The sequence below is a fragment of the Littorina saxatilis genome, linkage group LG17 (genome assembly GCF_037325665.1).
Source record: "Littorina saxatilis isolate snail1 linkage group LG17, US_GU_Lsax_2.0, whole genome shotgun sequence".
Taxonomy (NCBI): domain Eukaryota; kingdom Metazoa; phylum Mollusca; class Gastropoda; order Littorinimorpha; family Littorinidae; genus Littorina; species Littorina saxatilis.
The window spans coordinates 66,533,708-66,547,408 of record NC_090261.1 but is presented as its reverse complement, the minus strand read 5'-3'; the positions used below and the strand labels follow the sequence as shown (position 1 = coordinate 66,547,408).

Sequence of the window (13,701 nt, the reverse complement as noted above, 5' to 3'; positions counted from 1 at the left end):
AGAGAGTCTGCTAGCTAACTAACAGGAACACTGGTTCAGGAGTTTCACAAAGGTCTGCCTGCACAGAAACCACCACTATCTGACAGTCCTGGAGGTCTAGATGTGCAGGCAAGCTGGGTGTCATGTTGCATTGTCCTGCAGGGATCTGATAGCTGCTGAAATTTGTCCCTGTTATCTGCATTGTGTTTTTCATAATGAAAGCACCGCTGTTGCCTCGAGCCAGTTATTGGCACTTGATCAGTCAGAGATGAAAACTTGACTGGAGACGGTATCTTGCTGTTCTGGCAGGGTGTGACGACCTGGGGTACATCTAGACGGGTATCTTGCTGTCCTGACAGGAAATAACCGTTTGAGATCAATTCGGGCGGGTAGCTGTAGGCGGGTATCTTGCTTTCCTGACAAGTTGTGACGGCCTTGGGAAGGTTATAGATATAATAGACCCTGTCTATTTATATCTATGGGTAGATCTGGGCGGGTGTGTTGCTCTCCTGACAGGATGTGACGGCCTGGGGTAGATATAGGCGGGTATCTTGAAGTCCTGACGGGGTGTGATGGCCTGGGGTAGATCTAGGCGGGTATCTTGCTGTCCTGACAGGATGTGGCGGCATGGGGTAGATATAGGCGGGTATCCTGCTCTCCTGACAGGGTGTGAGGACCTGGGGTACATCTAGACGGGTATCTTGCTGTCCTGACAAGGGGTGACGGCCTGGGGTAGATCTAGGCGGGTATCTCGCAGTCCTGGCAGGGTGTGACGGCCTGGGGTAGATCTAGGCGGATATCTTGCTGTCCTGACAGGGTGTGGCGGCCCCGGGCAGATCTAGGCGGGTATCTTGCTGTCCTGCACATCTCCACTGGCCGGGTAGAACACCTTGAAGGAGTAGTCAGTTCGTGGGAACGAGCCCTAGAAAAACAAAAGAAGAGTTGGTTTGATTAAAATTCAGTCACACAGTTTTTTCAGAACTATTCTAATGTAAGACAAAGCTGCAATTTAGTGTGTCAAGTACACTTCACACCGACAGTGGCCAGAGATACACACATCAGTACGATCATGTGTGTGTGTGTGTGTGTGCGTGTGTGCGTGTTTGTCAGAGAAAAAAAAGAGAGAGAGAGAGAGAGAGAGAGAGAGAGAGAGAGAGAGCAACTGACAGTCAGAAAATGATAGAAAGAGAGAAAACGGCACAGAGAGAGTTTCACTGAAATCAAGTCAAGTGGTTTCATCGGGCGCTGTACGCACAGTGACACGTAGCCAAGCCTTTCAGCTGGACAGAAATGTACACTTCTTACTGTACCAGCACTGTTGTGGTACCAGCATTCTTATTGTACCAGCATTTTAACTCTACCAGCGTTCTTATTATACAGGCATTCTTATTGTACGGGCATTCTTATTGTACAGGCATTCTTATCATACCAGCATTCTTATTGTACCAGCATTTTAAAGCATGACCCTAAGCATGCGATTTGATCTGTCAGGTTTATTGTTACAGTCTAATTCTCTTACAAGGTCGGTAACATTGTTAAAACCTCCCTTTACAGAAAGGAGGACACCAAATGCCAGGTGAGAAGACAAAAGATTTGTCGCAAGAAAGCCCATGCTCGTAACAACTCAAGTGTTGTGATGATTGGAAAGCAGTATGCTTTGCAGTCATACACTAACTCTGTGCAGTCATACACTAACTCTGTGCAGTCATACGCTAACTCTGTGCAGTCATACACTAACTCTGTGCAGTCATACGCTAACTCTGTGCAGTCACGGTCATACACTAACTCTGTGCTTTGACAAGCTGGAACATTACAGTGGCTATGACGAGAAGCGAGCTTCTCAGCACTAGAGACAAAGCATCCAATGCCTACAACAAGTGTCAAACGGCATCACATGACTACTAATCATAGCAAGAGGCAGTTGACTATTCGTAACGAAACAAACCAGCACCCAAACCAAGAGGAATCAGAAATCGTACCTGAAGCGTTGTCAAAGCAGACGTTGCTGGGGACGACTAGGTTCAGAAGGCGGGGAAGGAGGGCGGGAAGGCGGCGGCCGACACAGGCAGGGACGGCATCCCTGAAGCGTAGCAGCAGCTGGCGGCCATAGCAAAGTCGGCCTCCATGGCGGTGTGGGCGCTGTAGCTGGCGCAGTGCAGGTTGTCCATGGATCCTGCGGAGTACAGGCTGTCCATCGACCCCATGCTGCAAGCAAGCTTCTCCAGGGAAGCGCCGCACTCAAGGCTGTCCAGGAAGTGAGCGGCGGGTGTCTGGTGCGGGAGGGGGGTGGGGCGGGTGGTGTCGTTCTTGTAGCCCTTGCCCGTCAGGATCTTGTGTAGGAACGTCTCCTGGACCGGCTTGGGGGCACAGCCGCAGGAACACGACCCGTTGTAAGCGCCACCGTCTTGTTGCTGGCGGTAGCAGGCACTGTGGTGGTTGTAGTGCTGCTGCTGCTGCTGGTGATGGGGGAAGGCGGCGTGCTGGGGGAGGGCCTGCTGGCAGGAGGGGGCGGTGGGGGAGGGGGCCTGGTAGGCGGAGGGGTGGGAGAGGAAGGCGTCGATGTCAAAGTGTTGGGGTGGCAGGGTGGCGTGCTGCGGGAAGTAGCTGGGGTCCGGGTAGTAGCAGTGGGGCTGCATGTAACCGCCGTTGTGGACCAGCATCTTGAGATGGGGGTTGTTCTGGTGCGGTCAAGGGTTCAAATCTTGGTCTGTGCGGTTCTCAGGTCAGCGAGTGACGAGCTGGTCTCACTTGATGTCAGTCAACTGAATCACGGCTGATCACAACACGTGAATGAAAAATGTAGCAGTTGGTTTTGTCATATAAATCCCAGCAGAAAGTGGACCTGATGGAGATATCAGTACCCTCGCGAAGAACTCTCACTGACAACAACGATGGGAGGAGAAGAATCAGAAGTTGAGTACAAATCACAGGTAGGAGGATGAGTACGAATCACAGGTAGCAGCGTAGAGCACGAATCACAGGTATGAGAGCAGAGTGCACGGTGCACGGCGAGAGTCGTGAGTGTTCTGCCTGTCTCCCACAGTGTTGCGGCTTTTCAATGGTCGGGCCCGGGTTGTGGAGGGGGGGGGGGGGGGTGGTGTCGTCTGCCCCAGACACGGTTTGCCTTCACATCACGTCACCGCTATTACGTGGACGCTGCCACACATTCTTTGCTCCCCCTCCTCGCTCCCTTCTCCTCCACCTCCCTTCCACTGAAGTTTGTCTCTAAAGACCCCCCCACACATACACACACACTGACATTCCAATCCCCTCCAAATCTGAACGGCTTGCGCCAAATTCTTCTTTTCAGTCCAGAGACTCGCTCGCTATTCTGTTTTTATCCCACGCTGTAAACCCTCTGTAAGTCCCTCTTGACAGAAAAGTGCAGTGCGACAAGAACAGCGCGGTGTTTGTCAAACTCGTCCCTCCACTGCGTCTTGTTCCACAAAGAGCAGTGACGTCATGGCGGCATTAGCCTGAGCGTGCTGGTGACGTCAGCAGAGCGAGTAAAACACGAGGCAGCGTTTGTTGGCGGCAAGCATGTCGGACACACACTGCACTGATCCAACACAACGCTGTGTCCACTGATCACTGGCCTCTATTGGCTCTCACCACACGGACACAACACCGAGTCGCTGCTCACTAATTGTGTTGCAATGGTAGAACGTAAGCCTTAATGGCGTACATTTATTTTGCAACAGAATGAAAACTCTTGGCTGACCTAACAACTGAACATGTTTGAACTGTTTTGATGTGCAAGCGGTGCAAGCTCAGATTCTTTTGGATTCCGCAAAAAGTTGGCCCACCACAATGTAAACCAGACAAGAACTGAGCTTCCAGGCTGTTTATTCTTTGTATACGTGTGAACGGAAAGACGCTCGTAGTGCATGTAACATTGTGGGCAGGTCCGGGGTAGTATACAATCATCGTAGTGCATGTAACATTGTGGGCAGGTCCGGGGTAGTATACAATCATCGTAGTACATGTAACATTGTGGGCAGGTCCGGGGTAGTATACAATCATCGTAGTGCATGTAACATTGTGGGCAGGTCCGGGGTAGTATACAATCATCGTAGTGCATGTAACATTGTGGGCAGGTCCGGGGTAGTATACAATCATGATCGCTAAAATCAGAAGGACTGCAAGTTTCACGTCGCACACGTACATTTTACCGTCTTCTAAATAAACGCAGGGGAACCACCAATATACCTTTCACATTCAAATGGACATTTACCATAACATTAGTTTTTCCACGCACTGTCATTGTGGACTGAAAAACACCCCTTAAAGGCTCACACCGCCTCCCGTAAAAGGCCATCAGTTTCCGATCACAGACACAGACAGTCTTTTACATACAATATAAACGCCCTTTCATTTGAACGCTTACCGCTAGGGAACACCATAGGTGCTCTCCATAGAGAGCGAGCATTTGTCAAAAGAATTCATTTTGTATAGTTATGGATCGGAAGCTAAGTAGCCACTCAAGTGACCTGTATGAGTGCTAAGTAGCCACTCAAGTGACCTGTACGAGTGCTAAGTAGCCACTCAAGTGACCTCAGTGTATGAGTGCTAAGTAGCCACTCAAGTGACCTGTATGAGCCATTTAAAGGAGTTGAAAGCTATTGCGAATGTGTTTCATCAGGTTTGCATTGCTCTTTTCGTTTAAAGATTCCATCGTTCGCTTTACCTTCGTGTACACTACATTGGGGTGTGCACGTTAAAGATCCCACGATTGACAAAAGGGTCTTTCCTGGCAAAATTGTATAGGCATAGATAAAAATGTCCACCAAATACCCGTGTGACTTGGAATAAAGGCCGTGAAAGGTGAATGCTCGCCCTAATAGGCTTGAGGTTTGCTGGCCGATGTGAATGCGTGATATATTGTGTAAAACATTTCCATCTCACACGGCAGAAATTAATATGTAAAGCGCATTGAGCATATATATGATTATGCGCTATATCAAATGTCCATTACATGTATTATTATTATTATTATTATTATTATTATTATTATTTACCTCCTCATTGTGAGGCGGAATGGGGCTTTGAGTGATTCAGCGTGAACTCTTGATAATATTGTTGAAACAGGAAAAAAGGACTGATTGTAAACTCGAGATTCGTTCGAGACAGAACTCTGACCTCGAAGAGTCCCTTCTTTGTGACTCAACGAGAGAATCGCGACCGTCGTTTTAATACGATGCCATGAATATTTAGCATACTCTGCAAGGTGGTACTCGAGTTTTAACCAATAAAAACATTCCTGTTGGCGGGTCTGTAAGTTTCAAAGTTGTGTACCTGAGACACGCATAATTTTGGCGAATTCGGTCCATGCAATGATTCCATGACGGGAAAGGGCTCAATAACTATAATACATAATTAAATCAATGTGAATGATCGTCGGTAAACACACTTTTCTGCGTCTAAGTTCCGATTCTTCATCGTTCTACTCTTACGGCAGGGAGACAATACCCTTATTTTGCAAACTCCTTATTTTGTAACAGCCTAAGTTATTCCTGTGGTGTGAAGTAATTCCTAACCGAAAACGGATTGCAGAGCTTTACGGGCGACTCAAGCCATTTTTATCACGGGTGAAGTAGCGGAGAAGCACAATATAAATCCTATGAAAGACATTAAACCGAATTTAAAGGACATGGAGGCGAATTGATCGCAAAGTTTCTGACAACATTGTGCCAAAAGTTGTTGGAGACGAATGAATCGCTTATTTCTCAGCCGTTCTGTTGTCTGGTTGTGGGAAATCATCGCCGACACGTTTTATTGCCTTGAGCCGGCTTTGTGTTTGTGTGTGTGTGCATGCCGATGTGGCAGTCACCTATTTTTTGTTGTGAATACTTTTTGCTTCAGCCCTTTTACGGTGTAAAGCAAGTAAACCGTGTTTTTATCATGGCACCTTGTTGTGACCTGTTTTTGTGGAGCGTTATTTAAAGGTACTGAACTTGTCAAATCCAGGTGCACGGAGCCCCTGGGGCTTTTAGTCATACCTCAGGCAGCTATCCGTTAGAAGAACTACCAAGTTTCATTGACTTGCACCCAAAGAGTCAAGAACTGCGATTTTTTTACGAATTAATTTCGTACTCGGACCCGGCTGGTCTTGGCCTATTTTTGGATCTAAATTTAGATCAGGTAGATCACCACATCATGCACAAAAAGACACGTCACTAGCAAACTATGTCGGCGAACGCAAGAAGAAGAAGAAGAAGAAGAAGAAGAAGCAAACTATGTCAAACGTCATCATGAGTTTGTGTAAAACAAAATGGAGGCCGGAATCACTCAGTTGAATCGAACTCTGACCAAACACCAACGTAATAACTAGGTTAATTTATGTACTCGCGTGAACAAGAAACTGTCGAGCTTCACAGATGTCGTCGTTGGGTAGTTTTGGGTTTGTTTTACTACCATAGGAGGATTTTTGAACTGTAAATGCACTCAGCTGCAACAAAAACGCAAAACGAAGGCTGTGAGCTGCACTGTGCCTTTAACTATCTTTACGCGTGAGACTCACGTGCTCTTTTCCGTGTCCTGGTTTTGGTGTGAGCGCTGCAAAACTGTGTCGTAAGCTTTAGAATACGTGTGACTCACGTGTTTCTAGTTTTCCGTCAGCTAGTTCCCTGCTATTTTTTTGTAAAATAGACTGTTCCTGGGAAGAAGCATGCACGATTGGTTGTAAATAATAGTCTCACCCAACCCTGTTTTATGGAATGTTGTTGGTTGGTCAATATGGTGACCTTTTACCTTTAAAATGAACTATTCCATGTTAGGTTTTTGTTTTCTATAAATATTACTGTTTGACTTACTCTCATCAGTCGGTCTGAGGGTATTACGGAAGAGTTTGGATATTTGTTCTGTAAATGTATGAAAGTTAACAAGTGAACCAATGGAGTGCTTCTTGTGATGTTTTTAAAGTCAACGTAACTGTTTGGATACAGTTTTATCTAAAGTTTGTGAATAGTCTTGTGCCCTTCGTTTGAGAGTCTACACGTTTTGGTACTCTGGACAACGCACACAGCGCATAACCATAACGTAATTTTGTTGTTACTTGTTTGTGTTGTATTTTGGTCACCATTTTGTAATGACTTCATGAGGTTTTTTTTATGTATAATGTGAGTTGACGTAGTATCTTTTTTTTGTAACTTTGAATAACGCAGGAACGTTGTCTTGTAGAGATTTTTTAGTTTGACAGTTTGTTATTGTATTATTGGCCTGATGAGTCAACGTTTGAATTTTCCGTAACGTAGCCATTTTGGTTTGTAACGTATTTATGCTAAGTTTCTTGAGTATTCTTAGTGTTTATTGTTTTTAACGTAAGGAACGTAATCCTTTCTTAAAGGTCAAAGGATTAATCAACGAGTGTTTGGTTATTGTAACTTTTTTGTGTTTGTTTGTTTTCGCCTGTTTTGTGTTTGTTTTCGCCTGTTTTGTGTTTATTTCGCCTGTTTTGTGTTTGTTTTCGCCTGTTTTGTGTTTGTTTTCGCCTGTTTTGTGTTTGTTTTCGCCTGTTTTGTGTTTATTTTCGCCTGTTTTGTGTTTGTTTTCGCCTGTTTTGTGTTTGTTTTCGCCTGTTTTGTGTTTGTTTTCGCCTGTTTTGTGTTTGTTTTCGCCTGTTTTGTGTTTATTTTCGCCTGTTTTGTGTTTGTTTTCGCCTGTTTTGTGTTTGTTTTCGCCTGTTTTGTGTTTGTTTTCGCCTGTTTTGTGTTTATTTTCGCCTGTTTTGTGTTTGTTTTCGCCTGTTTTGTGTTTGTTTTCGCCTGTTTTGTGTTTGTTTTCGCCTGTTTTGTGTTTGTTTTCGCCTGTTTTGTGTTTGTTTTCGCCTGTTTTGTGTTTGTTTTCGCCCGTTTTGTGTTTGTTTTCGCCTGTTTTGTGTTTGTTTTCGCCTGTTTTGTGTTTGTTTTCGCCTGTTTTGTGTTTGTTTTCGCCTGTTTTGTGTTTGTTTTCGCCTGTTTTGTGTTTGTTATTTTATCCCTTTTTATATTTAGTCAAGTTTTGACTAAATATTTTAACATCGAGGGGGAATCGAAACGAGGGTCGTGGTGTATGTGCGTGTGTCTGTGTGTGTGTCTGTGTGTGTGTGTAGAGCGATTCAGACTAAACTACTGGACCGATCTTTATGAAATTTGACATGAGAGTTCCTGGGTATGAAATCCCCGAACGTTTTTTTCATTTTTTTGATAAATGTCTTTGATGACGTCATATCCGGCTTTTCGTGAAAGTTGAGGTGGCACTGTCACGCCCTCATTTTTCAACCAAATTGGTTGAAATTTTGGTCAAGTACTCTTCGACGAAGCCCGGGGTTCGGTATTGCATTTCAGCTTGGTGGCTTAAAAATTAATTAATGACTTTGGTCATTAAAAATCTGAAAATTGTAAAAAAAAATAAAAATTTATAAAACGATCCAAATTTACGTTTATCTTATTCTCCATCATTTTCTGATTCCAAAAACATATAAATATGTTATATTTGGATTAAAAACAAGCTCTGAAAATTAAATATATAAAAATTATTATCAAAATTAAATTGTCCAAATCAATTTAAAAACACTTTCATCTTATTCCTTGTCGGTTCCTGATTCCAAAAATATATAGATATGATATGTTTGGATTAAAAACACGCTCAGAAAGTTAAAACGAACAGAGGTACAGAAAAGCGTGCTATGCAGCATAGCGTAACCACTACCCCGCTCTTCTTGTCAATTTCACTGCCAATGCTGTGAGCGGTGGACCACGAGTATACGGTCTTGCTGCGTTGCATTGCGTTCAGTTTCATTCTGTGAGTTCGACAGCAACTTGACTAAATATTGTATTTTCGCCTTACGCGACTTGTTGTTTCTTGCGTTTTGTTTAAATGTATTTTTTGATATCTTTGCCATGTCTAAAAAATTGTTTTCTTTTCTCTTTTTCTTTCTGCTTAGTTTTTTTTTTTACCGCAATACATATTACTGAATATCGCAATATTCAGATTTAATAAACCAGTATTTTTGCGTGTTATCGCTTGTGACCTGTGTTTGTCATTTTGAATGAACAATTTCTAGTACCAGCCTCGCACACGAAGGCGCGCAGTGTGTGTGTGTGTGTACGTATGTGTGTATGTGTGTATGTATGTATGTATGTATGTATGTATGTATGTATGTATGTGTATGCGTGAATATGTGTGCATGCGTGTATATGTGAGTGCATGCGTGTGAATGTGCATGCGTGTACGAGTGTTTATGTGTGTTTGTGTGTGTGTGTGTGTGTGTGTGTGTGTGTGTGTGTGCTAGTTTGTGGGTATGTGCGTGCATCTTGCTGAATGATTTTTGAAGTGTACGACGTTAGTATTTTGGTTGGTGTGGTTGTTGCAGTAGCAGCGGATCAGCACGGACATAATGTGAAGATGCAAATGGCATAATGTATGCACTGGAATTTGTGTGCAGTCAAGCCAAGCTGAGAGCAACATCCTGGCCTGTACACATTACAACGTAGAATGGAGAATGAATTGACGCATGACGTGCTTTCTCACACAGACACTCGATCTCTCAATCAATCAATCTCTTGAACGTACCCACAAACACTTTTTAAATAACAGCACACACACACACACACACACACACACACACACACACACACACACACACACACACACACACACACACGTCATATGTACAGACTCAAATTTTATTTTCACGATGTGTTGCATTTCATTTCGTATTTGACATACGTTGCGACATAACAGGCGGATTATAACCTTCTAGGAAGAATACTCAGATCATACATGTAATAAAATATAATAGAGCACCAAAGATTGTATTCTTCAAAAATTATTGTTTTTCCTTGCAATAGACTTACAAACTTATTCCTATTTGGTCACTTGACAAGCCTAGAGCATGTTTTATTTAAAATATTTTTCCAGCTCGGAATTATATTAGTTAAATTGGAGCATGCACATGCTTCAACAACAAAAAACGATTTAAATTTCTGAAAAGTAGTGATAACATTTCCCTTTTGCCATGATTAGCAAACAACTGTAACAGCGTTACTCATCGGTGGTGGACATGATTATGGTCAAGGTGAACTAGGAGTACGTATCCCAACGCGAATCGTTAAAGCAATCATAGCCGGCAATGACTGAAACACGATATCACGTCCCCCTGATTTCTGAAAGGCCATGTAAGCGTAGGTTACTAAATGCGAGAGGCCGCTACCTCGTAATAGAGAGAAAGAGCGGAGAGAGAGCTAGTTGGCGGTCCAGGATAAATGGTCTATGCTCAAACATACTGTTTCAGTCCAGGTCTCAAAAACGAACCATGGCAGCTGCATATAACCGACTGTATATGTTGCAATTATACAAGATAAACTCTGAATATCTCAAGTAGATGTCTTATATCTAGCATGATCATTATGAACACAAACTGGCGATACAATTATTTTCTGTTTCTTCCTCTCTTCACACACACACACACACACACACAGACACACACACACACACACACACACTCACGAGATTGAGGCTGCTTGCAAACGAACTAGAACAATCACTCACGCACACCATTTGAAATCATCAGCCGCGTACTGACACACACATCTCACCGATTGCAATCACAATCCAGATGACAGCAGTATTGCTTGATACCTTGCCATAACACATGTGCATATTTTTTTTCAGTTGAAGAGTTTTAGCCAGGCCTGCGTGCACACACTGCACCACTATCTGACAGTCCTGCAGGTCTGAATGTGCAGGCAAGCTGGGTGTCATGTTGCATTGTCCTGCAGGGATCCGATAGCTGCTGAAATTTGTCCCTGTTATCTGCACATTGCATAGTGTTTTGTGGGGCTTTCCAGAATGATACCACAGATATTGGCATTTGATCAAACAAAGGCGAGTCAGTAGTCCAGATGGGGTATGGTTCCGGGGTAGATCTCGGCAGGTATCTCGCAGTCCTGGCAGGGTGTGACGGGTAGATCTGGCGGGTATCTTGCTGTCCTGACAGGGTGTGACGACCTGGGGTAGATCTAGGCGGCTATCGTGCTGTCCTGATAGCTTGGGGTATGGGCCTGGAGTAGATCTAGGCGGGTATCGTGCTGTCCTGACAGGGTGTGACGGCCTGGGGTAGATCTAGACGGGTATCTTGCTGTCCTGACATGTGACGGCCTGGGGTAGATCTATAGGCGGGTATCATGCTGTCCTGACAGGGTGTGGCGGCCCCGGGTAGATCTAGGCGGGTATCTTGCTGTCCTGACAGGGTGTGACGGCCTGGGGTAGATCTAGGCGGGTATCTTGCTGTCCTGCACATCTCCACTGGCCGGGTAGAACACCTTGAAGGAGTAGTCAGTTCGTGGGAACGAGCCCTGCAAAAACAAAAGAAGAGGTTGATTATAACATTCAGTCTTAGGTTCTGCTTTTCAGTTTGCTCAACACAATTCTAATATAACATGTGTCCGTTCACAACGGCGTTGTATTTGACACCCACAGTCATATTCATAAACATCAAGTCAAGAGATACAATAACACAAATCAAGACAAGTCTGGCTGTGCAAGAATATCATTTTCACACAGCACAATCAGACGAAGCACAACACAGACAAAATGCGAGCGAGAGAGAGAGAGAGAGAGAGAGAGAGAGAGAGAGAGAGAGAGAGAGAGAGAGAGAGAGAGGGGTTGATTGGGAGGGAGAGAGTTTCACTGAAATAAAGCCAAGTGGTTAAAATTACGCACAGTGACACGCAGCCAAGTTAACAGCTGTAGAGATAGCTGCACTATTCATTGTACCAGCACAGTGACACGTACCCAAGTTAACAGCTGTAGAGATAGCTGCACTATTTATTGTACCAGCACAGGCCGCAAGTGATAGTTTTACAATGACATCCTTATCTCACCACAACACAGCATCATCGCTAAAACGATATGTGGTTGTGAAACGTTTCGTCTTACAGGGGAACGGTAAACGGAAAGAAGAGGCTGAAGTGGGAAACATTATTTTATCCCTGACTAACCAAGGCATTCATGCACCTGGTTCCTTCAGTTAACCGGAGACTAACACATTAGCTCATCCTCAGAACATGATTTCCGGCAAATGGAAATCCTGTATGAAAAATGATAACTGACACTGACCATTCAAAATCAAATAAGCCAGCACCCAACGGCCCAAGCCAAGAGGAATCAGAGATCGTACCTGAAGCGTTGTCAAAGCAGATGTTGCTAGGGACGACTAGGATCAGAAGGCGGGGAAGGAGGGCGGGAAGGCGGCGGCCGACACAGGCAGGGACGGCATCCCTGAAGCGTAGCAGCAGCTGGCGGCCATAGCAAAGTCGGCCTCCATGGCGGTGTGGGCGCTGTAGCTGGCGCAGTGCAGGTTGTCCATGGATCCTGCGGAGTACAGGCTGTCCATCGACCCCATGCTGCAAGCAAGCTTCTCCAGGGAAGCGCCGCACTCAAGGCTGTCCAGGAAGTGAGCGGCGGGTGTCTGGTGGGGGAGGGTGGTGGGGCGGGTGGTGTCGTTCTTGTAGCCCTTGCCCGTCAGGATCTTGTGCAAGAACGTCTCCTGGACCGGCTTGGGGGCACAGCCGCAGGAACACGACCCGTTGTAAGCGCCACCGTCTTGTTGCTGGCGGTAGCAGGCGCTGTGGTGGTTGTAGTGCTGCTGCTGCTGGTGATGGGGGAAGGCGGCGTGCTGGGGGAGGGCCTGCTGGCAGGAGGGGGCGGTGGGGGAGGGGGCCTGGTAGGCGGAGGGGTGGGAGAGGAAGGCGTCGATGTCAAAGTGTTGGGGTGGCAGGGTGGCGTGCTGCGGGAAGTAGCTGGGGTCCGGGTAGTAGCAGTGGGGCTGCATGTAACCGCCGTTGTGGACCAGCATCTTGAGATGGGGGTTGTTCTGGTGCGGTCAAGGGTTCAAATCTTCCTGTGTGGGGTTCTCAGGTTAGAAGCAACTGACAAGCTATTCTCACTCGGGTTCAGTCAAATCACGGCTGAACTAGCGATACACAGCAATGAAGAAAGTAGTAGTCGTAGACTCACATAAATCACAGCTGAAAATGACAGGAAGATGATAGTGTGCCGGCAAGAGCTTTTCAGGAGATTGTCACGGTAAATAGGTTGAGTAGAAATCACAGGTAGCACCGTAGAGTACAAATCACAGGTAGAAGTTGAGTAGAAATCACAGGAATGAGAGCAGAGTGCACGGTGCACGGCGAGAGTCGTGAGTGTTCTGCCTGTCTCCCACACTTGTTGCGGCTTTTCAATGGTCGGGCCCGGGTTGGGGGGGGGGGGGGAGGTGAAGGGGGTGGTATGTGACGTCTGCCCTAGACAAGAGTTTGCCGTCACGTCACCGCCGGCCTAGTGATTGTGTGATCGCTGCACCCCCCCCCCCCCCTCTCTCTCTTTCTCTGCACTCAACTTCTGTCTTCCATCTCGCCCTCTCCACCCCCTTCCACCCTCCTTGGCTTTTTATTGCCTCGACAACTGCTCGCGCCAAATTCTTCCACTCAGTCCAGACGCCCGCTCGCTTTTCTGTTTTTCTCCCACGCTGTTATAACCCGCTCGAAAACCCTCTTGACAGAAAAGTGCAGGGCGAGAAAAAAAAAAGCGGTGTTTGTCGTGTTCGTCTCTCCACTGCGGCTTGTCCTACAAAGAGCAGTGACGTCACAGCTGCATTAGACTGAGCGTGCTGGTGACGTCAGCAGAGCGAGTAAAACACGAGGCAGCGTTTGTTGGCGGCAAGCATGTCGGACACACACTGCA

General features: G+C 45.8%; 2 protein-coding genes across 2 annotated transcripts in view; both read right to left on the bottom strand.

Annotated features, from left to right (window-relative positions):
* LOC138952228 (uncharacterized) overlaps window positions 1-2,992 on the bottom strand; it is a 3,914-nt gene extending 922 nt beyond the window's left edge. Inside the window, exons 1-2 of the mRNA XM_070323846.1 lie at window positions 1,959-2,992; window positions 1-901 (exon numbers count right to left, since the gene is read on the bottom strand). The exon at window positions 1-901 is cut by the window's left edge and continues 922 nt beyond it. Coding sequence (XP_070179947.1) covers window positions 2,001-2,639 — 639 coding nt within the window. The 5' untranslated portion in view covers window positions 2,640-2,992 and the 3' untranslated portion in view covers window positions 1-901; window positions 1,959-2,000. The remainder of the gene's footprint in view (window positions 902-1,958) is intronic.
* Window positions 2,993-10,632: 7,640 nt separating this feature from the next.
* LOC138952227 (uncharacterized) lies at window positions 10,633-13,164 on the bottom strand. Its single transcript, XM_070323845.1, has 2 exons — window positions 12,140-13,164; window positions 10,633-11,315 (listed from the first exon to the last, which is right to left on the bottom strand). The coding sequence occupies exon 1, from the start codon at window positions 12,815-12,817 to the stop codon at window positions 12,182-12,184; it is 636 nt and encodes a 211-aa protein (XP_070179946.1). The 5' UTR covers window positions 12,818-13,164; the 3' UTR covers window positions 10,633-11,315; window positions 12,140-12,181.
* Window positions 13,165-13,701: the final 537 nt, after the last annotated feature.